The following is a 25292-nucleotide window of genomic DNA, read 5'->3' on the forward strand; positions in this document are numbered from 1 at the left end:
CTTTGCTATGTTGAATTTAGTACTTCGCTCGTTTGGACCGCTTACCAAGAAACTTTTTGGATCATTTTGATTATTCTGTAAAATGCGAAGTACTGCGGTAGAATTGCTTCAGAACTGCCGCGAATGTGCCGGACTTGCTATCCGACTCATTTACGGGCGCTGGTTTATTTAAAGAAGAAACAGAAATACAGGAGGGGTATATATAACTGCTTGGCGGTATTTTACAGCCGGTCCACGCAGCCACAGATGCAGGACGTCTGGGGAACGAACGCTAAGTACGTATGTTCTGCGCCGTTTTCACGTGTGACGGTGAAACAACCGATACAACGCAGCGTGCGCTGCCTCGCAATCGCCAGGATCGCCGCTTCCGTACGAACGTCAGTTGATGTTATCCGCGTACCTGTTTTGTGCGCCGCGGAAAGTATGCCACGTAGTAGGCTAGCGAGCCGAGGCGGATACGCTGCGTGCAGCAGCAACTCCACATCGATCTCCTCTGGCGCAAATCGCCGTGAGTTCGATATAAGTTAAACCAGATTCTCGTTCGCAGCTTTGGAACAGTTATTGATGATAAGCGCCGCGGATTCGCTCGGTACTGCTGCTCCACTGCTGCTGCTGCCGCGCGCGTAGTAGCGCCACGCTGCGCGTGCGAGCGACAGCGCGGTAGGTCGCGCGCTCATTCCGACAGGTGGCTTCAGCTGCTTTCTTTCTGGGCCGGCTGGCGACAGTCAACAACAAGCCCGTGCGTCGGCGGACTTTCGGCGGCGGTGCGTGCGGACAACGGGGAACGCGCTTTTCGCCGGGCGGAAGCCATGAGCGGGGGCCCGCTGCTGCTCCTTGCAAGGGGCCGGACGGAAGCGCAGTCGGAAATGTACGGGCGCCAGGAAGCGGCTATGCCGGACTGGAAGCGAGAGCTGCTCCGCAAGAAGCGCACCATGCACAAGGCCTTCCCCAGCTGGGCGGCGCTGGCGGCCGGCTCTGGCGGCGACCGGACCCTGCAGAAGGCTGTTCACCTTGGCGACGCGGCGCGCGTTCCGGCCGGACTGGTTTGCCCGCAGTCGCCCCGCGGAGGTGGCCCCCCGAGCATGGGCGAAGACAAAGGCGGCCACGCCGAGCTGGAGAGTTCCGAGGACCACGAGTGGCAGTACGGCCCCGGCTTCGTGGACCGACTGCGATGCAAGTTTCTCAGCCTCAGCTTGCGCGAGCCCAGCGGGTTGCAGCAGCCCCTGCGAGCCTACGCCAGCGTGGAAAACCTGCTCGAGCCCAAATGTAGCGTCCGGCCTGCGGCGTCCCCGAAGCCTGCGTTCCAGCGGGCTCGCAGCATGGAAACGCTGCTGGATCCGCTCATCAACGAGGACGTCGTCATCGTCGAACGGAGCCCCTCTGCGCCCAGCGAACTGCCGCGAGCGGATATTGTCCGCACTTGTAAGCGAATTTTCGAAGCTTCCGCTGACAACCGGCGGCCCCTGCGCCGGCGGCCGCCCGTGTTACGTGCTCGCGCCCCTCTGCGCTCGGACAAGGAGAACAACCAGCCCCTGGGCAGACCGCGGGCGGCCAGGCCCGTGGCCAACATCAAGCCCCTGCGGAAGCAGGACGATCCGCCACCGAGCGACGACGAGCCGCCGCTGAAGGCCCCATTGACCGTTAGTCGCCCGGAACGCCGCGACACTGCGCCGGGACCCCTATGGCCGCAGCTGCGGCAGGCCTCGCCGACGGCCACCAGTGTGGTGTTTGACTTCCGGGGCAAGGACGTGAAGCCGCACGTGGCCGTGACCCGGGCCCCCTGCGGCAGTCCACTGGACTCTGACGAGCTGGACTCGTCCGACGAGCCGCTTCCGTTCCCCTCGGGCATCGTGTTCGTCGGCGAAAACGTGGTGGTCGGCGGCGGGGCCCTGCTCACCACCAGGAACAAGAAGGTAGGCCGCTGACCCCTCCGGGCCACGGCGGGGCACACCCCTCTTTCTCGCGCCGAATGCCGCACGCGCCGTCACCGGGGCGCTTGCTGCACCAGGAATGCCCGGCTGATGAGCAATCGACGTCGTCCGACCGAGGCTCCCCTCGCCGAGCACTCCTTGAGCATCGCGTTTGCGCGCCGCTGTCAGGCGTGCTTGCTTGGTATAACGCTGCCCTGGTCACGTCTCGCTCGCAAATTGTGCCACGAATTCAGCGGGGGCTTGCTTTATAACCGCTTCAATTCAGTTACTATGGAGCCAATTATTTGAGTAACTTTTGAGTGGTTGCTCGCCACTGAAGAGTTTGAAAGTGATTGGCTCTGTTCTAATTGAAGTTGTCCATGTAGCGGGACTACTGCGTTTTGAAAATTCCGAGGGAGGGCTAATTTCGAGCTCCAGGCCCTCGACGGGTAGATGCGACATTTTCAGACGAGGAAGTTTATGGAAAATCAGGTGCCTGCTTACTTCTGTTTCTCCCTGAGCACAAGGGTGAGATGAGAGCAAAAGGTTGACAAAAACCTTCCGTTGAGTATATTCACAAGTACTCCTATATCAGACCCCCTCCCCTGAAGGAAATTCCAGGCTACCCCACTGCTTGGCATGTCAGAAGGGGCTGAACTGATTTTAATGGAGCATTTAGAATTGCTGGAAGCTTTAAAAAAAAAACTAATTTGGGACAAAATGAACTTGCTTGACAATAAGTTGCAATAATGGGAGTCCACATCTGAAAATACCATAATTTTAATTGCAATTTCATTGAACCTGTTATGCTTGTACGCTAAGGCAACAACTAATCTATGACATTGCTGTTTTTTCATCTCGATCATGCAACTTCAAAACTGTAGCACTACTGAAAGCGAAGTTTTCCTTGGGCATAGTAAGACTAATTGCAAGTTGCTTAGCCCTGGGGCATGCAGTGACCCAAAATTGTTTAATAGGCATTAATAATTAAGTCTTTTCTTGGGGATGTAAAGTTTACACAACAAAACCTCGGAACTATGCATCCCTACATTGATTGGAGTTTTTATTAGCCGATTCAAAACCGGTATTAATACTTCCTTTTCCAGGGTATGGCTGACTATTTTGTGATGCAGCCTAGTCCTTTCATCTGTCATTAGGCTGCCATTTCAAGTGTCCAATTAATTGATAAAAGAAATCCGTATAGTTAGTGTTTGCTACAGTGTATATGTAAATAACAGAATATTTCACCAACCTTGTTTGATCACTGCATACATTGTGTATGCAATGTACACTGCACTAATTCTGTAGCAGATCCACGTATGACCATTGCTTGTGGTAAATGAATTTCATGGCTATTCTGGCCTGGTATGGCCATCACCATAGACCAGCTAAGATAAAAATTGCACCTGTAGCAGCAGCACTTGCGATCTCGAACAGTTATTGCAACACAAGCCACAGGCTCAATTCCAATGAGTTTTCCTGTGAGAGCTGCAACATCATGAAGAGTTGGGGGAGGGAGTGCTAAGAGGTAGATCAGTAAAATATTTCAAAAAGTCAATGTTTGCTCATGTGAAGGTGGTGCCTTCCTTGTATACTAGTCACAAATGGCAGGGTATTTTTTTTTTTTCAATTAAACGCTGATGTACCATCATAACCTAGTGCAAAACTTGTGCTGCCTATGGCAGTCTTGGAGGCAATGACAATGGACCTCCTCGATTTAGTAGTCCTGGACAGTTCACAGGCAGTCAGCCAGCTGTTCAGATTGGAAGTCCCCTATGAATAAGTAGGGAAATTGAGCACCAGATAGCGTCTCGGGCAGTCCGCGGACGGTCTGAAAGTGGTAATCGAGGAGACCCAATGTCAAACTTAGTCTTACGGTTATACTCTGGGCATGCTGCAGAACATGACAAAAGGTGATCGGGGTTTTGCCTTGTCAGCAGGAAGGACGCTTAATCTTGCCAGGGCTGCATAGCTTCGCTGTGGAAGCGTCATCATTGCAGTTTGTGTATACTTTGACAGAGCATTGCTGAGAACTTCGCTTGGTTTGGTACAAAAAATGGTAACCTAAGGACAGGACATGCTGTCCTGATTGCTGGCGTGTTTCCAAGCCACTTTCGTCTCATCTGCCCGGAAAGCTCTTTGCCAAAAAATGGGTGAAGTGCAACTTGAAGGAAAGGGTAGTAACACCACTGAGCAAGGAGGGCTGGAAGGCCTCTGCCAGCTCTCCAGGCCTGGTGTCGGCCAAAAGTGGGCCACTTCATCTGAAAGACTCATTCGAGTGCATGGTAAAATGACAATGTGCTTAGGTCATGTGGCTTATTGCTTGCTGAATTTGTTATTCATGATGACACAGTATTCTTAAGAGCTAGTAAAATAAGGCTTAATTATCAGTAGCTTTGTTAAACAAAGGACGTGAGTAGCTTCCTTTTAGGAGGTAAGATTTTTTATACGGCGACCTTTTTATTTGGACACTGCATGCTCCGGACACAACAGGTGTTTGTGTCCGGAACCATGGATGTCTATTGTAATGAACTTCAGTAATGTTTGTGAATGAAAAAGCAGAATTCTGATTCCTATTTGAAAGGAACTGCAGAAGAGTTCATTGGCGAAAAAGCACAGTGTGGTTTGGATGTTTACAAAAGATGCATACGTGACTCTGCACTTGCGTGTAGCATGTAAAGAAGCATATCGTAAGAATTTAAATTGTACCAAAGGTGTGCATAGTGATGCTCAGTGCTTCAATCACACTATTGCAAAGGATAGTGTAGGCTTTATAAATATTATTGTTGCTTCAAATGTCAGGGATGATAAAATGCATTATATGTCATTCTTAAAATACATAATTCCCCATGATGTGAAAGGGGTGCATGTATCTTTTGAGTTTCTTGAGTTGAACCAATCCTGACTTTTTTCCAAGTGAAAAATAGTGCTGAATTGTATTGTGTGGTGTGGAGGGCCCTTTGTTTTCTAAATAATCATTTTAAAAAAGTAGAGGTAAGGCTCAACACTATTTGCCAGTAACACATTTTGAGACAAATCTATCTTGTGTGGTGGTGATTCAGCAAACTAAATCTTGGCTCATATCTTTCAGGAAGGACAGCAATTAGCATTATGACTCTGGGGTATCATAGAAGTTTTTTGCTCTAATGAGTTACCAAAAAAGGAAATGTAGTTTTGTAATTTAGGTGGCATTAAACCCCAGATTAGATTTCCGGGTATGTTTCGTGTTTACAGGTTGGCAGTGCTCAGACCAAGCTTTCACGATGTAATGGTGGCTTCGACTGGGAATCCAATCTGGGTGTCACTGTTGGTAGTTAAGTGTCCATGAATGAAAAAGCAGAATTCTGATTCTTATCTGAAAGGAACTGCGGAAGAGTTCACTTTGGTCGTAGTCGAACTGATTGTATTTGACTCTCTTGGAACAGAAATATTGAGACGAAATTGTTCTTGCTTGAATGGAGGGCTCTCCAGATTTGCAGTGCAGTATAAAGCTTTCGTGTATATTGTAGTTTGTGGGGTAGTTGCATTGGAAGTGGTTTGATTTTTGTCAGCGAGAACTGGCCATCACTGCATTGAAGACAATGCATTGCATGATAATTTCCATCTCAGTGATTGACTCCTTATTTTTAGATTCGTGCCTTTTAGTGAGAACTGAAGAATATGGAGTAAATTGAGGAGACTAAGACTAAGGAGGAAGAGCAAGGACACTTCTGCATTGCCCTGCTTGCACAGGGGCTTGGAATATGATTAAAATAAAAAGCTTTTTAAAGGCCTCAAACTCTTTGGGCCCATGTGTGAGCCTTGTATTAGTTCAGGAATCAAGTAAAGCTGCTTCACTTGAGTAACAGCAATGCAGCGTCGAGTGAAATTAGCCTGTGGAGCCTAGGCAGAGAGCGGTGTTCATGGAAGAATGTCTGGGCATGCTGCTTGTCTTAAAAAAAAAAAGCTTTTGATAACTCCTAATCACCCCTTTATCAGTCATCCACAACAATCTCTGTGGTGAACCTTTAATAGGTTTTATAAATTGAGCGTTAATGCTTGGGGAGAAGCACCTGCCAGGATTTATGTCTACCAATATTAGCTTCAGCTCCAGCAGGATTGATGGAGAAAAATAGTGTAACTGCATTACATCTAATTCCTAAAACCACTAGGAAAATTTTTGTAGTAGATTTGAGCTATGAGAAGGGCACATATTTAGATGCACATGCCGTACATTCCAAAAATGTAGTGCATCCTGCTGCTCTGTCAATAAAATAACCATGTTTTGTAACTGAAGTAATAGAAAAAACAAAAAAACCAATTTCGTCCTTTGGTACAAAGTCGTTCGTTCTAGGGACACTGAAGTGAGTTTGATGGTCTTTTTTTGGGGCTACATTGTAATTTAACCCATGTAAATTAGTGACTTTTAGCCAAGTCTGTAAACTTGGTTCACCTGTAATGCTTGACAGAAGAGAAAACACTTCCAACTGCCACACAAACTACCGTAATGACGTTGCACTGGTTTGCAGTGGGGCTTCATGCTAGCTGAGCCTTCTAAACATTGATTTTCACCCATTTCATGGTTGACGACTCCGTGTTTGTTTACATCAAGTTGTACAGGTTGAACATCCTAGAAAGTTGTTAAATTTAGCCCTGCAGACTTGCCAGTGGGTTGTCCAATCCAATGTCAGCAAACCGACAGGAAAGATAGATCTAGGGAGGTGGCACTTTCAACTGCACATTTCTCTTATAAAATTGCATGTACCGGCATCAAATCAAAAGTGTGAACAACAAAGATGCGGGTGCCAGTCAATGCATGGAGCGGCAGTTTGCGATAGCCATGGGCACATCTTTGGCATAATGGGCACTCACGAGGCTGGCCTTCTGCACTTGGCTGCTCCAGTGCATGCGCATAGCTTGTCTGACCAGTCCAGGCACTATTGCAATCTGCTGCTCTGTCTCGTTCTTTGTTACTTTTAACACTTTTAAAGACGGTACAAATCTATAAATATCTATTATGCATTTTATACTATCATCAGGCAAGGTAGTTAGAGCATACAATTCACTTCACTGTCCCTCTAAGTTGTTGTTTATTCGTGTCTGACTAGTGTTAACTTTGTTTATTGTTGGCACTGTTTCTTTCCAAACTGAAAAAAAAGGCGCCTGTTACTGTGCAGTTAAATGAACCATCCTATAGGCAGTGTTTACTGTTGTCTTTTAAAAACTGCACTCAATGTGGTGCATGAATTTTCATCCGGCGCTGAGATCATGTAGTTATGCTGCACATGTAAATTTAACGCTACATTCTTGGTTCCTTTAATTTCTAAGGCTTTGTGGTCTTGTGTGCCTATTTATGGCTGCTGGTACATTCTACAAATGGGGTTCCTTGCTAGGAATAGTGCAGCCAAGCAAATGCAGTGCTGGACTAGCAAGATGCACGTGATGGATGGAATTCCTGGCAGCATAACACCAGGACTAGCGAGATACAGATAGGGGGCAAAACATCATCATAGCTTGGGATACATTTATGGATTGTAGTCACCTCACCTTATTATTCTTCAAAGCTGAGAGTTGGCCTGGTTGGCTACCTGAATTGTGCATCTTCGCTAGTGATGTTAAAGATACCCAGACTGTCAAAATTAATCTGGGCCCCTCTATTGCGGCATGTTAAACGCACCCTAGTTTTTTTTTGTCAGCATCTTAGCTAGCACAAAGGAGGGAGGGACAGCACTAGCCCCATGTTGGACAGCATGGGACTAGCGCTGTTTCGTGTTCAAATAAAACATGAGCACAGTGGAATGGAAATGGGGGGAAAAAAAGTACAATGAACCAACTTGCCCAGCCAGGCATCCCTTGCTCCTTATCCTGTCCATGTTGGGAATACGTGCGACAAATCTTTGCCGAGGGTATTTGGCACACTGTAGTGGAAGGCTGCAGATTTTAGGCCACCTGTGGTTACGTGTGTCGAAATCTTTTAGGTGTTTTAATGTGTTACTTTTATCATACGTGCAGGCATTGCAGCAGGGAATCAACCCCATAACCTTTGTTATAGCTGCACAAGGGGCCATGAAGACAAAATACAAATTCAGTTCATTAAGTAGACTGCTTTGCCAAAATAACAATGAGGCAATTGTAGTGCAGACTTCCAGAACTAAGCTGGATGTTAAGAAAACTAAATGAAGCAGTGGCGACTTGCCAGCCGCTATCTTGCTGGGTCCTTATGACGTCACAGGGACTTGTTTGCGCATTGGCGGCCGGAAACTGAAGCTATTGCCAGAAAACATTCCTACAATTGCAGCGGTGCCTCTTGTTCCATTTCATCCTACTACTTGAGGTGTGAGGCCTAGTCAGAATCACAAATTTTTTTTCAGAATGTCAATTTTTTGTTTCCCCTTTGTTAGGTGTGAAATTTATTGGACATCATTTTGCTGAAAAAAGTTTCTTCCTACACAGTTTCTTTCAAAAGATACATAAAAAAGTGTAAGCCCACTAGGCATTTACGAAACCGAAACTGAAGCTGCGAGTTTTGTGTGCAACACAAAAATGCCCTGGTTTGGAGTTCTTAGCTTGTTATTTAACAATCATATACGTTCAAAAATGTAACAATGCTCCGATAGAGTTTTCAACACTTTATTTCTCAATTAAAATCAAACTTCTCAGAAGGCAGATGCGCGATGTTTTGCACGTGTTTACATTCTGGAGCCTTCGTGCATGCATCAAAGGAACTTCAGATTGTTTGGTAGATGTGCTTACTCTCTGTCGCTTACTTTTTGCTTACTGGCAGCCAAAGTATGGGGAAGTTTAGAACGCGAAGACGCACAAAACGAAAAACCAAATACCAAAAACGAATGATCAGCCACACATCGCAAAGGCATCCCCTCAGAGCACTGACACTGCATAGCAAGCTAGAAAAAAAAAAGGCGAGGTGTCACACGAGCAAAATCAGACCCGAGCAAAACCCAACAAGGAAGTGGCTACAAATTTGGGGAATTTTAGCTCTACTTATGTTTCATGTAAGCGCTACACTTGCTTGAAATCTTTTTTGTTGATTTTCTCAGAAATTACTTTTTGGCAAATTCTCCAAATGCGAACATTAATAACTTTTTTTCCTAATAAACATTTTTTAGTGAAACTTGGCACACATCTTCCTCACATTATTGGGTGTGCAATGAACCTCAAGAAACCGAGCCAAAGGTTTTGATATGGCCACCTTTTACACCAAAGCACTTACAATCAAAATGTTCAGTTTTTTTGTTATTTCATCACTATGCTGCAAAGATTTATCTGATCTTGTTACTTTTGGTTCATTGCACAGGCCAAAGCCTCCCCTATACCACTACCAAAAATTGTGTTCTCATGGAGATAAATCAGTTGTGTGCTGGCGCGAGATCCACATTTAACAATTTTCAAATAAAAAATATACAAACAAAAAAGGACATAATTTATAAGGCTCTCATGGGCTTAAAAAAATGTGCTTATGATAGACCAAAAATCTGCATTGTTTATCTATTAAAAAAAAAAACTTTCTCCACCACTAGGCCTCATACCTTGAATGCTAATGTATTCTTTCTAGTGTGCTCCTATTCCTCAGTATTCCCCCTAGCATTCCCTCTATTCTGTAGTATTCCCCCTGGTACGTCATTGCTGACATCTTGTAAGGCAAAGGTTGAAATTTCTTCAGTATTTATAAAGTTTTTTTTTGCTGGTAAATTCGAGTAAGTTGTTTTGTCTTATATTCCCGTTAACCACCGAGTCACCATAGTGGGTGGACACTTAAACATGCATCAAGCAACTTGTACCAGAGGAGATGGTTCCTTGAAATACTGGAAACAGCACGAGGCTGAAATTTATTCTCGAATGGAAAAAAGTGCTTAGGGTATCTTCCTAGTCAAACTATAGACGTGCCAAGGGAGTGACTGCCCTGGGCTGTAGCAATTCTTTGCTGGGCTGTAGCCATTGGATGCGACATTCTTTTTTTGTGTGTATATTTTGGGAGTTTTTGTTGTTAATTACTCTTCGTGACATCACATTTATGGCGATAACGATAAATATTAGGGGTTAATGTTTTTACGCTATGCCCACATGGGCATGCCTGCTTGAAAGTGTGTCCGCTAAACAGTGTGCATTTCATGTGGTCTACAATATCATGTTAATAGATGGGGCTCTTAGATGTTTTTATCATCGGAGAAAAAAATATCGTCCTAATGTTTTTAGCTGTTCTATATGACTTGTTTATTCCTTTACTTATGGTTATTGAAAAAAAGAATGACAGAGCATGCAAGCCCTACAAAAATTGAATTTAGCCAAGATAAGTAAACTTGTCATTAGCACTGAAGGGTTAGTGGTATGTTGAATATAAACGGGTGTACTATTTACGTACGTGGATGAAAAGGAGAAAACAGTGATTTTGATGGTAATGACGTCTGTAAGTAATAACGGCACTGACAGCATTTCAAATGACATCCAAAGCTGACATCTGCTATGACACACTGGTGGGTCCGCCGGGCTAAATTTTAGGAGATTGTTAGCATGTACAACCTGTGCGCGAACTACCTAAAAGTTGACATAAACTATGAAGCGTGTGAATATGAACATTTTGAACGATGAAGTAGTATGAAAACACATTTCACACCAGTGCAAGATCAGTCATTGGTACGGCAGCCAGTGTTTTCTCTTCTATCATCCAGTACACACAAATTCCGCTAAATAGTCTAGTAACGAATGGCTTGGGTTAAACTGCACAACTTAGCCACAAATAAAGCTTCAACAGACATATCCGCTAGCCCTTTAAAACTAAGAAATTTGTTTTGTGTGTGCTCAGTTTTGAACGAATTAAATTGAAAACATTTCCTGGATAATTAATTGGAATTAAATTTCACGAGATGAAAGAAAGAGGATAGTCACTTCTCATGAAGCCTTGGCCATTTAAATTTTCCCGATGTGTCTTCGCTCACTATGCTGCGCTGTCTGTGTGTCTCTTCGCTCACTACGCTGCATTGTCTGTGTTAACAATGGCTCAAGTCATGAGGGACTATTTAGCTACTTTAGCCATGTCGTGTCGCTGCATGTGTGCGATCTTTATACCAGTTAGTGAGAACACGAGTGCATGGCTTCTCGTACTGTTTGGAGGAGCATAACAGATGGGCGCAGAACTGGCGAAATTATTACTGCTCCTTGCCTGCGATCGTGGGTAATTTGCCAGGATTTTCCGACAGCACGAAGAGCCACGAAAGAGATTAAAATGATTTAGTGCTAAATGTTTGGAGAGCTGATCTCCAGCAAGACTCGCGAGCTAGTGTAATGAAACTAATATATCCTGGTAGCTTTGTTGAAGTCTGAAGACCCCAAGAGCTGTATAGGCGCTTTCAAAGGGATTAAGGGTTTGTTGTTCTCAGGCGAAAATTGTCATTTTTGTAAGGACAAATCCATCTGAATGTAACTGGGTACATTTTTTTTTTTTTTTCCAAGCATAAAAGCCTTCAAAACTGCCTGCACGATGATAATGCCAGAACCTTTGAAGTCGTGTTTTCGAGCAGCTGTAGGGTGTGATATGACAGAGCACACAAGTATTCCTTTAAGTGCTTGCTAAAATTTCAAGAGTTGTTTGTGCAACCAATTTTGGTGAATTGATGAACACCTACAAAAAATTAATCTTTGAAAAAATTAAGTTCGGAATATTATGCTTCTCCTGTTATTGAGTCGTTGAATTTTGGCTATTTAAATCCTGTTGCTCAATTTGGCGATGAGGGAAATGCGGAATCGCGATTGCACTCCAGACAGAGCAGGATCATGAAGATTCATTCCAGCTCTACAGTGACAAATAGTTCGTATTGCAGCCACAATGGACACAACCATTTGGATTAGGAATTTTTAAATGCTTGTCCGGTTTGAAATTAGAGGTGTGGGTTATATATGTAGTATTAATACCGTATGGAGGGATAAATAAGTATTAATAAGCTGTTGCTTTAACTGTGAGCACATGTACTGTAAAGTACTGTGTTGCTTCTTTTAAAGGAGCCATGAAGAGAAAACACAAGTTTGGTTCATCAAAAGATTGTCTCGTTAGAATCATACTGACACCACTTTTAACGTAAACTTCGCTCAAATAAGCTACATAATTAGGAAAAACGGGAATGGTCATGCGACACACCAGCTCATTTCCCGCAACAGAACCTGTGATGTCACATGAGCTTAGCTCTGCGATTGGCGGAGGCTGGCAGAAGCAGACGCAAATTAGGTAGAGCTTACAAACTAGACGAACGAGCGATTTGCGCTTAAATTTAGGGCACATTCTTTACAAAGCAATAAGAATGATGGGACAAACAGTGGAAGTTACGAAAGCACATGTAAACATAGAAGTACTGATGCGTTCTGCTGTTCGTACTGCACACAGCATGCTTGGTTTAGCTGCACAGCACTACGGGGCTTGGGGTTGTCTCAGACGACACTGGCCGATTGACGCAAGCAACGGTGTCTTACGTGACCCCATGTGTCGAGCGAGCACTGTTTCAGGGAACGAATATTTTCTCCCAGAACAAAAACAAGCCAGGTTTAAATGCGGGAAAAAACAAACCAAACGCTTGCCACGGTATGGTGGCGCCATCTAGGTTACGGAACGTAAAGAAACGCGGGAACAAACCAACACCGCTGTACAGGGTGGAGACAACCTTTGAACGGACAACCTTTGAATTGGGCCAACGGGCTCAACGCGTTATTCTTTTTGTTTCCGACGAGACCTAGCAACGCAAAACAGACAATATGATTCAAACTTCTTCAGTAAACCACGTTGCGGCGATAATTTTAGCGCGGTTTTGACACAATGACTTGCTTCGGCGGCGAGCGAGCAACCGATAATGACGGCGCCAGCGTATACGTGTCTCTACCCTGTACGGCGGATGCGTGAATGAAGGTACTCTAGGCTGCAGAGCGGTTGGTTCCTGTGATGTCATTTGGGACCACGAAAACGCACGATTGAGCGGGAAAATCAAAATTTTAACCTAAATTGTTTAATTTCTCAGTGAATAAAGCACCGTTTGTATCCGGACAAGCGCTGGGGGCACTATAAAACACGAAATCTTTCGAATAAAACCAACTTGCATTTTCTCTTCATGGCTCCTTTAAAGGTACCATGGGTATAAAATGCATGTTTGATTCATTTGAAAGATTGCCATGTCAGAATAAGTCATGCCATATTTAAAGCAAAATAAAAAAAAGGACAACATGAGAGTGGCCACTCACAGCCACTGTCTCGCACTGTTCCTATGACCTGACAGGGACTAGTTTGTGCGATTGGCAGTCGCCAGCAAAAGCTGCCGCCAACAAACCCGATTGTATGATTGTAGCGGTCACTCTGGTTCTGGTTGATCGCGCCACTTTAATGCGAGTATGGAGTTAATGCAGTGGCTACTGTTTTTTGCACCTTACTCGTGGCATCACTGCTCACTTTGTGCAGCAGGAGATTTAAGAGTTTGTCAGTACTGAGGGTCTCACCTTCCTTTTTTTCTTGTGTGACAAAAGAAATCTGTGGTCAGGATGGAGTTGTGCAAGTTACCAAGGGTTAGTTCTTTTAAATAAAACAAGGGTGTAAGCTGTCTTCGTGGGCAGTTTAATGAAAACAAGATGCGTGCACTTCATATCAGTATTTTGAGGACTGAATACGAGTGTAAGCCTTACAAAGTAGTTTCTCGTCTTGTCTTGTCTTTTGCACAGAGGACTGAAAACAAGTGCAGTCATTACATTTCGTGATAAGAACGGGCTGTGGCAGATGGTACACTCCGATGTAGTTTGACTGCCTAGCAGGCATGACTCTGCAACATAATTTTGGCCTGTTTGTTTTGCCTTTGTAAGGTCTAAAACCTTTGCTGCTCTTTCACAAACTATGGTGATACGGCAGGGCAGTGTTAGTGTGGCAGCACTTTCCAGACGCTGTCAGCATGCTGGTTACTGAAGCATGAAAACCAGTGCAGTGAAGTGCCGGCTGTATCGTGTTTTGTTTTTGTTGTTGCTGAAAATTTACTCATGTGTGAGCACAGTTTTATCCTTATCTTTAGTGTGAGTGTTTCGGCCAACTTGATGTGTTGAGTGCGATGATTGTGAGCTAAGCCAGTAAATTGTTGTGAGGTTGGCAGCAAGCTAAAGCTCAGTAATCAGTGGCATTGTCTTGGTTATAGCCACATTTCATCCATTGAATGCTTGCAGTCTCTGTGTTACACTATGGTGCAAGAGTTATTCAGTCTGATTTCAGGGTGTGAATGCTTATTTTGCATGCAATAACACTGACGGAGAGAGATGTAGCTCTGGGGCTCTTAAAGCATGTTCTGTGTTTGGAATCTGTCGCTGCTGCAGCTGAAGATCCAGTTCAATGACAGTGCCTTGGTAACCATTGAATATGCTGCTGAAGAATGCCACAGCCCCCGGGGAAATGGCCAAGACTTGGAGGCGCCTACATTGAACGGCAGGAGTTGCGGTAAGTGGGCTCTTCACTGCAATCTATATTTCTTTCGTGTATGAGACAAAATGCCCATCCCTCCTTTCCTGTCCCTCTTTTTCAGAGTAAAATTCTTTTTAGTGCACAGGTTTTAGTGCAGTCTGGGTAAACCCAGAAAACACACTTACATTGATCATAGTCACCACCATCAGCAGCAGCATTTTATTTGCGCCCACAGCAGGCCTCTTGCGTAGATTTCCAGTCGCTCCTATGCTGCATTGTCCCAATCCATTCTGTGCCCCCACTAAACTTTTTTTTTTTTTTTTTTTGCATCTTGTTCCTTCGCTGAGTTCCCCTATGTTACATGCCATCCTTCAGTGGCCATTCTGTAACTCAGGTGGGGGGTATGTTGTCAGTCCTCCCCATCACATGACTCCCCCTTGTAACTGAGCTAGGATTCACGCCTTGCCATTGTGGTCACCATCTGTTACGACCATCTTCACATTTTAGGTAAGATTTCCAATACACGTGCGTACTAACCACTTTTAAAGGGGTGATGAAGACAAAACACAAGTTCAGTTCATTTAAAAGACTGCCTAGCCCTGATAACAATTATGCCAGTTTTATTGCAAACTTCAAACGAATGCTGGAGACGTTAAGGAAAACAGATGAAGCAGTGGTGACTCCCTGGCCACTTTCTGGACATCTCTGACATCACAGAATCTTGTTTGTGCGATTGGCAGCTGCCAGTGAAAGCCACTGCCAAGAAACATGACTGGGCAATTGTAGTGAGGCCTCTAGTTCTAGTTCATTATATGATGTGTAACTCGTATAACATTGTATAACTTGTATGTATAACTGCATGTATGACATGCAGTCAACCCACTGATACATGCTTTTAGTGTTTCCCTTTGTCGGAAACACTAAACATGTGGATTTGGGTTGGAGGGTCGGTTGACCAGCTCCAACCCGGATCACTGACATCTGGTAGACCGGGCGAGACAGGCCGCCAAGACCCAGGGCTTCCTGGACTAAGGAGGTCCCCCACCTGGCGGTCAGCCCAACAACATTGGCTGCTCAATTAAATGTTTATTCCTCCTCCTCCTTTGTCGCATAACTGCTCCCTCTATTGTGTCACTGCTGACGTTGTGTGGTGCAAAGTGTGATCATTATAAAATATTTCTTACATTTTTTAATCAAAAATTCTTCGTAGCTGGAATAGAGCTGAGTGAGTTACCAAAGGGTGCTGCTTTTAAATCGAACAAGGTTTTATTTTGTCTTCACGGCCTTTTTAAGCACATTACGCCCATATCTTGGCGTTAATTGGTCTTTAGTGGCTGTGCGCCCTTAAAATATGTATACCTAGTACCACTGCTAGTTTTATTTTCAAATCTGTGACACTCCATTCCCTATCCCTAAACGTTACTGTTATTATCCATCCCTTCGTGGTTGAGTTAACCCAAGTTTGCTTCAAGGTGCTTATTCAGACATTTTTTCGTATTATTTGTTTTAGTGGCAGGTAGTCTGCTGTTAATTGCTGCACAGTGCTTCCTAAATGCCCCCGAGTTCTTACTGATCCTCCACTTGATTTCTTAGGGTTAAAACCAGCAGTGACAACTTATACAAAATTTTATAATCATCCTCCTGTTGTAGTATTATTACATGGCTGTAGGGCTGGCTTGCTATTTGGCTGTTTAACAAAGCCTTTGATTTCTTCATATTTACCTTTAAACTTACTGCTGCACTATCAGAGTGCACTTCCTGAACCATTTTTTGCAGTTCTTCTGCGAACTCGCTGAACAAAATCTGTCCACAAATCTCAAGCTGCTCAAATACCCAAATTTACTTGTATCCTGATTTCTTCCAGTCGGACCTTTTAACCGCTTAATGGGGCCATCAATACAAACTTTTAACTTTGTATAGATTGATTGTAGGGTTTAACGCGCCAACGCAACGCAGGCGATGAGGTGCGCCGTAGTGGAGGGCTCTGGATTAATTTCGGCCACCTGGGGATCTTTAATGTGCGCCAAAATCTCATACAAATGGGCGTTTTGGCTTTTCGCCTCCACCAGAAAAGCGGCCGCCACGGCCGGGAATCGGACCTGTGTCTTCGTGCTCAGCAGCATAACGCCTTAGCCACTGAGCCACCGCGGCGGGTCACTTTTAATTTTGTTCAGTTTAAAAGAACTAGCCTTTGGTAACTAAGTCAGCTGCATTTTAGCCTTGAAAGACTTTTTTAACCCCCCCAAAAAATCAAGAAAAATTGAAAAAACTTTCTAATTTTATGCTGCAGTGATATCATGCAGGCAGGCATGACGTCATATGGGCCAGCACTAAAAACATTTTCACCTGTTTTAACTGCACGTTTGCATTCAAGTAATACGATCAGATGAAATTAGAGGCCCCACTACAATAGCCCAGTCATGTTTCTTGGTGGAGGCTTAGGTCAGTGGCCACCAGTAGCACAAACATGATTCTGCGACGTCATAGAAAGTTGCCGGAAAGCGGCCGGGGAGTTGCCACTGCTTCACGTTTTCTTAAGGGGGCATTGGGATAAAAAAATTGCCCAAAAAAAGCATTTTTTTAGGTGCCACTTTTTCTTTAGTTTGCACAGTTTTTTTCTCTGAAAAGTTGGTTTTTGAACAGTACCAGGTACTTATTAAAGCCGTACAGGCCCGATTTTGATGAAAAAAATGAGTTTCTCTAATTTTTTCCTTTTTCGCCATGAACATAACGTTATTGCAGGGATAGGAAATTTTTGAGAGGCATATCCCAGCATGTAGAGAAGCTAGAAAGATAATTTCTTTTGCAGCGTAAAGCTGAATGCTTAAACCATCCAATAAGGGAATCAGATTTTGCATTTTGCATTTCGGTAGTTGTTCAGTGTTATTTTTAATTGGTTAGCAGGACTACTTTTAACCTAGAAGATAAAATCGATGTAAACTTGTATGTGATTGCAAAAAAAAAAAAAAACTGCTTCCCACATTTCATTCGTCACAACTTCTGGTATCGATTTATACCTTGCTGGTAATTTTTTGTTGATTAGTTTTTTTTTCTATTCTCAAGAACAATCAAGAAATATTTTTTATTATCTTGGTAACTAAATATCTTACATCAAAACTAATTGGATATTTGAAATAGGCTAAGAAAACTGAACAAGCCCATGAAGTTTCATCAAGATTCATTTATAAAGGCCAGTACTTAAATTTATTGATTATTTGTTTGAAGTTTGTCTTTTTGATGAACTAGACGTTCATTTTGTATCCATGGTCCCTTTAATGACTAATTTTTACAATGATAGTGGTGCCAAAATGGGCCATTTTATTGGTATGTGAAATACACCAACCACAGGTTTAAAGGGCTAAAATAACTATGAATGTATGGCAAAGGGTGATTGTTCATCTAGCATTATGTATTGGTGTTGCCCACTTCACTCCTTGAACTCTGGGAAAGAATGATTGGTTTGAATAGCAATAGTGTATTGATCTGTTTTAAAATGCATTATCCCTTGACTGATGCCGTTCAAACTACTCGAGACTACCACCAGTGCATTTGTTTGAAAACACCGGAAAATCTCGTGCAAATAGGGTGATGTCAGCATATAAAGAATCATGCCCGCTGTCATCTAATATGAAAAATAGCAATCGGTAAAAGCGGTGAAAGTGAGACTGCTACTGCCACCTACGCTGTAAATGGCGAAGCACCCTCTGATGGCCTGTTTGTCAAAAGTCGTTCAGAAAGTGGCAAAATGCCCATGACAAGGTGATCTCATCATAAGCAGAAAGGGACTACTCATGATGAGCTGAGGTCGTCAAGAATTCTCAAGGGGTTAAGTGCCCCCTGTAGAGAGGCTGTCAGTAATTTTGAAGAGGCAATATTGCTATGTGTGACATCCTTCTTAGTAGGTAACTTCACTCTATTTATGTAAAATTGTAACCGTACATTCTTTGGATGCCCTGCAAAAATTCTATGCGAGTCTCTTAAGTTATCCATCTTGCAGTGCTTCCATTAATGGGGTAGTTCACATTGAATAAAATGCTTTTTTATAACCTATGAAGACTGCATACAGAGGTTTATGTTCCATGTATTTCTCATTTGCCGGGTGATGGCGTGAATGTGTTCCATTCTTGATTGGCCTTTCCTAGCCTGTTGTCCCAGTTGGGGGAATGTTCCTTGTGCTGATCGATAGTGTTCCTCTTGTTGTGGTGAACGTTTATATAACAAAGAGTAGGCTGATGGGTCAATAATTCTTAACCTTTCTTTGACGTCACCCTTTTGTCAATTAGAATTAGGTTGGCATTTTCTCATGCGAGGGACTCTTTAGCAGATCTGCAGTTGTTCCGTCACCTTCTGCCGCTTTCCCTTGGATCTTCTTCAGTGCCTTTTCCACCTCTTTTAGTTGCTGCTCAAACTTCTCGTGCTGAGGTAGTCCTACACAGGATGTTTGTCAGCCTAACTTTGCTGGTGTACAAGTGCATATTGAACCTTTTCCACTGCTTTAACGGTCTCATCCATGTTGTTGGTTAAGTCGCCGCTGTAGTCTCTCAGTGCATGTATTTTGTCCCTACCAATTGCGAGCTTTTTGGTTCTTCCCCCAATCTCTCCGCTGTCTCAATCTTTCTAGTGGTGGAGGCATGCATATCATTAAATTTGCCTTTCTAAATCAATTTTGACAACCCTGCTGATTCTATTTGCTTTCTTGCATTATGTACTTTGTACTTTGATATGATATTTCTGAATAAGGTCCTTTATTTTCTGAGAGTTTTGCAGACTTTGTTTTAGGTTTTATTCGAGCTAAAACTACCGCTGATTCGGAGATTATCATAGGTGGTTATTCAGTGTATGCTATCCTCATCTTCATCTGCTAATAGTGAGTACTGAGTGCAGGTTTGCTTTGTTTTTGTGTTCACTAGTTGCAACTTTTTGCTTCTTGAGCCTAACCCAATTCTGCCCCATAGTGGCCGGTAATCACTGCTGTCATGGTCTTGCCTAGTGCCTCCCTAACAATACCAAGAATCAAGTTCATATTATTGTTTGTTTCAGTGTTGGGATAGCTCGTTTCACCTTGGGGTTATTATGTAGTGGGCAGTGGAAAATTCACAAAATAATGCCGGAGACAACTTTGTGCAGAGACTTCTTCATATCAGGGACTTCTTCATAATTGTTGGGACCAGGGTTCTCCCCAGGAAATTTTGAGAGGTGGGCATATGAAGACCGAGGGGGTGGGGGCTTGCCAGGAACATACTAATAAATGACAAGACAGCATCTGTTCGAGCGCAATCACTTTGTGTTCCCAACATCCTACACTTTCAGATTCCAATTTTTCAGTTTGACCCAGATGTCCACTACCGCACCTTATGGGTTACTCTCAACATCAGGCTCTTCTACCGCAATGCGAATGACAGTCCTTTGCTGTGATTCCTGTTGTGTATGATGAGTTTGAGCAAAAAAGTCTGTCTCAGTCCACTGTGGTCATGTCGTCGCGATTCCCTCCAGCTTCACAGCCTCTGTTTCTAACTCCTGAGGATGTGTGGCTGCTTCCTACCGGCGTCCGTACTTTCCCGTAACAGCGCGCTTGAGGAAGCGGGCTTCTCGGGCTCTTAGTTTGAATTCCGCTGCTGAGGCACAGGAAGCTGCCCACCAGTGGAGCAAACTTGAAGCCTGAGAGGCGGGCGGTGGTGGGCGGGTGGTCATAGAAGTGGGTGACCGGCCGGAGTGGTGGGCGGAAAAACCACTGCCACCCACCGTGGGGAGAACCCTGGTTGGGACAATTGATGGCTCATGTACAGTAGTCAAAAGTGTTAACATAGAAGTGGTGCCAGTCTATGCACAGAGTGGTAGCGAGCGGTAGCCACCAGCGCTTCTTTACCGGCTGATAATCAGTGCTCACGAGACTGGCCTCTGCACTCGGCTGCTCCAGAGCATGTGCACAACCTCGCTGACCAGCCCGGTCACTACCGTAAGCTGCCACTCTGTGCAAAGGCTGGCAACTCGTTCTTTGTTGTTATTCATTGTTGTGGAATGATATAGTAAAACCTACGCTTCTTTTGTGTGTTCAGATTTTCATGTCTGTATATCATAGCTAATGACTGCTTGCGTGCCCCTGACCCTGCTTTCTGGTACAATTCAACTGATGCACAATGCTTGTGCTCTGCTTGCAACTGGAAGTTTTGTAACATATGCGGTATTTGCATTGTTCCCAACATGTGCATGCAATCAGTGAGGGTACGAAGTAAGGTGCGTGCTTCAGGGAGGACACCAGAATTCTTCGATGTAGGCAGTTGTGAAACTCCACCTCAAAAAACGGCCTGCACCTAGACCGCTCCCAACTTTGGATCGTGCGTACGGTGGTGCCAACGCGGCTACCGGAGGCACACACACACCATCCAGAAAACATACGAATTATTAAACCTGACAAGTCAACGTTAAACTTTATTTTAAAGGTACATAATTCTTTATTTTTGTACTTTCATAAGCTCTGTCATTGCTTTCTTAACTGATGTTTTTATGTTGCGATTGTTTCTACGTCTGTGCAACTGCCTCGATCAATTGACGCTTGTGCGGCCACTTGGGCAAAACATAGGTCCGACGTTTGCAGTTGTCGCTTGGCGTACAGCCCACTGTATGCCAAAACTAATTCAGTAGCTGATCAAGTGGCTCGAAATAATCCTTTCAAGCTTGCGTAAAACCGTCGAATCGAATTTTTAACTCTTTTTTTATTGCTGGAAGTCCGCAGATGATGCGCAGCAGACGACAATGTGCAAGTGCAGACGCATTTCGCTGACCACATGGTCGCGTTTTTTTTACTACTCTTGTTTTGAATGCATCTAAAACATTTTCATGGTTGGAGGCATCGGGCTCCTTCAGCACAACAAATTTTTGTAAGCACCAAATACCATTCTTCGCCGAGGTTGCCAAGCAGTGAAGCACGTGTAGTTGATTTTGTCACCAACAGATGCCGCCACTGTATGAAACAAAAAAAAATCCAAAACAGTGGACCAATCATTCGGCCACGTTTTGATGCATGGGGTCTATGGGGAGTTTCGCAACTCCTATATCAAGTAACTCTGGGAGGACACCAGGTGACCCTCCTGTACTGGAGGCTTCATTGGCCCTGCAACCCCTTTTTGGCACTGTGCATGCAGGTGGCTCTCTGGGCAGCTACACTCCGAGTGCCCTGAGCACTGGCGAGGGCTTCCAGTTGGGGCTGTGCCGCCCAAGCCGGCCGCTGCCCGCACCGGAGCCCCCTGCGGCCCCTGAGCCTGAGGAACCACCAGCTGCCCCAGCCACGGCCTGGTCTCTGTCGGCGACCAGTTCGGATCTGCTCTTTTGAGGCCCTAGTCAGTTCGGCTCCTGTTTCCTTCCTGGCTGGCCCCTGCCGACTCACACATGGCAGGGGGCCCCTCCCCGTCTGTAGAGAATCCGCCGGTGTGCTGCCCCGATCCTTTTTTTTTTTCTCACTTGACTGTGCCTGCAGTCAGCAGGGCACTTTCCTGTTGGCCGTACTCAAGAATTGTTACTAAAACCACTGGTCGTGGTTTCTGCACTTGCTTTTTTCCCCCCTTTCTGTTTTAACGACATTCATGCGCTTTGTTGTCACATGTTTTTGTAGTCAAGGAAAGTACGCTTGCATAGTGTTTACATGTCTAGGGCCACAGTAATGATGTTGGCTGTTAAGTTTTTTTGCTTATAATACAGCAGTAGTGTGTGCCAGTGTTAATTTCTGTGGGAGTGACACACTGCAAAGATCTTCAGCATGTTTCCTCTGAGTTGAGTGTAGCCTGTTCATTGCACCAGTGCTTGATAGAACTGATGGAATGGCTTAACTGGTGTCATTCAAGTGCAGTTTATTTAAGTGTAGTTTCCTGCATAGGAATTGGCTGAAGGCGTGTGCTGATGCGAGTTTTAACGATGTGCAATGTTCCAGTGCTGCCAAAACTGCACACATTTGAAGTTCCTTTGTTTGAGCAAGATATTTCTGATTTTATGTGCAAGAAAAGAAGAAACCTGGTGTTGGTTTTGCACACAAGGCTTCGTTACTATTCCAACAGGTCTGAAAAACCGCACAATTTTAAAAAGGTGTGTGGCAAATTGTGTGCGGCGTGTGCTGTCAACTCTCAGGTTGTATATTTGCTGTGCTATAAAGAACTCGAGTATTTTGTTATATTTTGTGCTCTAATCTCTGTTCACCTACCTAGCCTGTTCCGACTGGCTATTTAATACGAAGCCTTTTATTTTTATTTTTTTACTGAAAGCAGTTAGGTTTCTGTGTGTTTCAGCGTTCTCTTCCATGTATGCTGGGGTAGCTTTTAGTGGTTACTTTCACGGGGCTAGAAGCTAACCCAAGAAAAGTTGACAAACTGCAGTGCATGGGCCAGGTCTTTTACATAAGATTTGCACTGAACCAGAATATGATTGAGTGAAGAACATGCTTTGCAGTGTTTGGAAAGTGACTTTTCTCTAGCTGTATAAGATTCTCAGTGATCTTTCATACTCAGTGAGTGGAAGGTGATTGATATGTGTGTGTTGTAATAAATTTTAGCCAAGTTTTGCTAAGTGAAAAGAAAGGCATTCACGTCAAAGGACATCGGCACTGAAGCTGCCTTTTTGTTGTGGGAAACATGGTAGGCATTGATGTTTATACTTTTCCTTGCCTAGGCAATGCAAGAAAAGAGTGTTACCCAGAGTGCGTGCATTTTGTTGAAGAATCTCATGTTGCTTAGACCCACACTTGTTTGAAAACTGCATGCAAGATTTGCAGAGAATGTCAGCCGAGGTGATATACGCAAAAGCTACTGGCCTATGTGTTGAAAGCATGCAGGCTGTCTTCTTTCTTTTTTAATTGCTAGGAGCGTGATTGTCTAAGTGATGTCTCCAACATGCAGGCCTTGTAGCTATGCTGCATTGTGAAAGGCTGAGAAGTTATTCCTGTTAGTCGGCATCAACGCGGGACGGCTGCATCCCATTCCACAGCAGCCTGCATTCCAGTGGCTGCGTTAACTGATGCTCTAAATAGCAACGTGTAAAAAAGTGCATTTCTTTCCAATAGATTTCTAATGCTCTCCTCCTCTCCCTTTAGTAGCGCCTCCTTGGGACATTCTGGTGCAAGGGACAAGAACCGGGCCAAAATTAACTTCTTCCCTGACCTGTGACCGTGCTATACGTACCGTGTATTGTTGCGACTCGGAGGACCAAGCTAGAGTTAAAATAACAAACCAACTCGCACGAGTTCAGAAATGGCCATCGTGAGGTGTGTGGAGTTGTACTATCCATGGTTCCACGCTATGCTACACCGACTGCCAAAGATTGCTTTCAGTATTTTAGATACGCAGTTCATGCTAACACAGCCCCAACTACAGAGTGGCAATCACAAATTTTGTTACTGTGGAAACTTTGCACCACAAGACTTGCAAATAGCTCCTACCGTTCCATAAATTTTTGGCACAGATGTTTCCAGGCTAAATAAATGACATTTTGGTGTCACCGTGTGCCTGTGTTTTGTTCACTTAATGATTTGCTGCCTGGAAAGCTGGCCCAGTGTGGAAATTCCAGCTCAAGGCAGGTGTGCATTGCTCCGTGTATGTCATGAAACGCCCATGGAATGGGCTAGATTTGTTTGGTCCTAGCTTGTGCGTTGGAAGTTTATTTTGGGGGGCAGTTTTGGACTATAAATTATGCAGTTACCAACCACAGAGGTGCTTTAGCCGTGTCTAATTATGCTTATTCGTGAGCAACTGTCACAAAAGCTTCATGCGTGCCAGATATTTTCACGAAGTGAAACGATGCACATGAAATCTGAGCAGGCTACATATAGGGCTATGTGGATGCTGCTACAGCGAACCACATGCCCTGCTTCAGTAGCTGCCAAAATTAGAAGTGACCATTTTTTAACGTTTTTTTTTTTTTTTTTTTTGCACAGGGTGCTGATATGCTCTATGGTCATCATTTTGCTAGATTAGAGAGTTTCGCAGCAAAATTGGGCATTGTTAAATGTTCATGCCTTTATTGCAAGGCAATTAAAAATGACTGGGAAAACGAAACGGCCGTGGGAGTGGACCCTTAAAAGGTCTGTCACATTTATCTGCATTGCCATTGAACAGCAGAAACTAGAGCAACTCTAGCATAACTCTAGCAGAAACAGCCCGTGAGATTAGAGCGTAAACCTCCTAAGAAAATTGGGTAGCCATTTTAGATGGTCCAAGTATTGAGAAATTAAGTTGTAGAGTAAAGCAATTGGTTTTTCTTATGTCCGAACTGACAGTGCAACACTCAAATTCCAATCATCCGCACCTCGGTTAAAATTTTATGTAGTTTGTAACGCTTATTTTAAAAAAGCCTGTCTGCTGTGGAAAATTAAAATGAAAACTGCCTCCTGATCTTGCATATTTAAAGATTTTGATATATTAATGCAAAGTAATGGCTTGTGAAAGACCATTTATACAAAGTGTCATGTTAAAGACTTTGCCAACAAGTGATTGCTACAGCCAGTTACAAATGAACTAAGCAGTCTGAAAGTGCACAGTTTATCTGTTCCAAGTTCATTTTTGAAGCATGTTGGCCTATATCTGTTGATTGGAGTGTCGTGAACACTTGCAGCAACAGCAGTTAATGCAAAAAAAATTTGCCATCCCTTTCTCAAGAAAGTTGAGAGAACCTCGAAAGCTAAAAGTGCGTGCAATTGATCATCGAAGCTTCAAAAACCCAAATTGCAAATGAAGAACGAACCCATGCGACGATTTTTCGGGTGCCAAGTAACAGCATCTACGAACGGCCTAAATGTATACCGATACGTGGGTTGAGATAAAGGTGTACTATTGTACCCCTTCTTTATGATCGATGCGTGTATTGTTTTAAGCGTTCCATTTTCACAATTTTCAAGTTGTAACCGTTTTGACACAATGGAAGCCCGGTTTCGCGCAAGCGCAGTGTGTCCTGAGATCTTATCGGAGCTTTTCGGTCGACCAATCGGTCTATGG

At 44.1% G+C, this 25292-nt stretch overlaps 1 protein-coding gene across 1 annotated transcript; it reads left to right on the forward strand.

Annotated features, from left to right (window-relative positions):
* Positions 1–655: 655 nt before the first annotated feature.
* LOC144148325 (uncharacterized) lies at positions 656–23804 on the forward strand. The gene is made up of 3 exons (XM_077679876.1): positions 656–1913; positions 14235–14355; positions 21462–23804. The coding sequence occupies exons 1-3, from the start codon at positions 810–812 to the stop codon at positions 21647–21649; spliced, it is 1413 nt and encodes a 470-aa protein (XP_077536002.1). The 5' UTR covers positions 656–809; the 3' UTR covers positions 21650–23804.
* The last annotated feature ends 1488 nt before the right edge of the window (positions 23805–25292 follow it).

This window comes from Haemaphysalis longicornis, unplaced genomic scaffold (assembly GCF_048455015.1).
Source record: "Haemaphysalis longicornis isolate Haplotype H1 unplaced genomic scaffold, Haemaphysalis longicornis Haplotype H1 scaffold_1, whole genome shotgun sequence".
NCBI classification, from domain to species: domain Eukaryota; kingdom Metazoa; phylum Arthropoda; class Arachnida; order Ixodida; family Ixodidae; genus Haemaphysalis; species Haemaphysalis longicornis.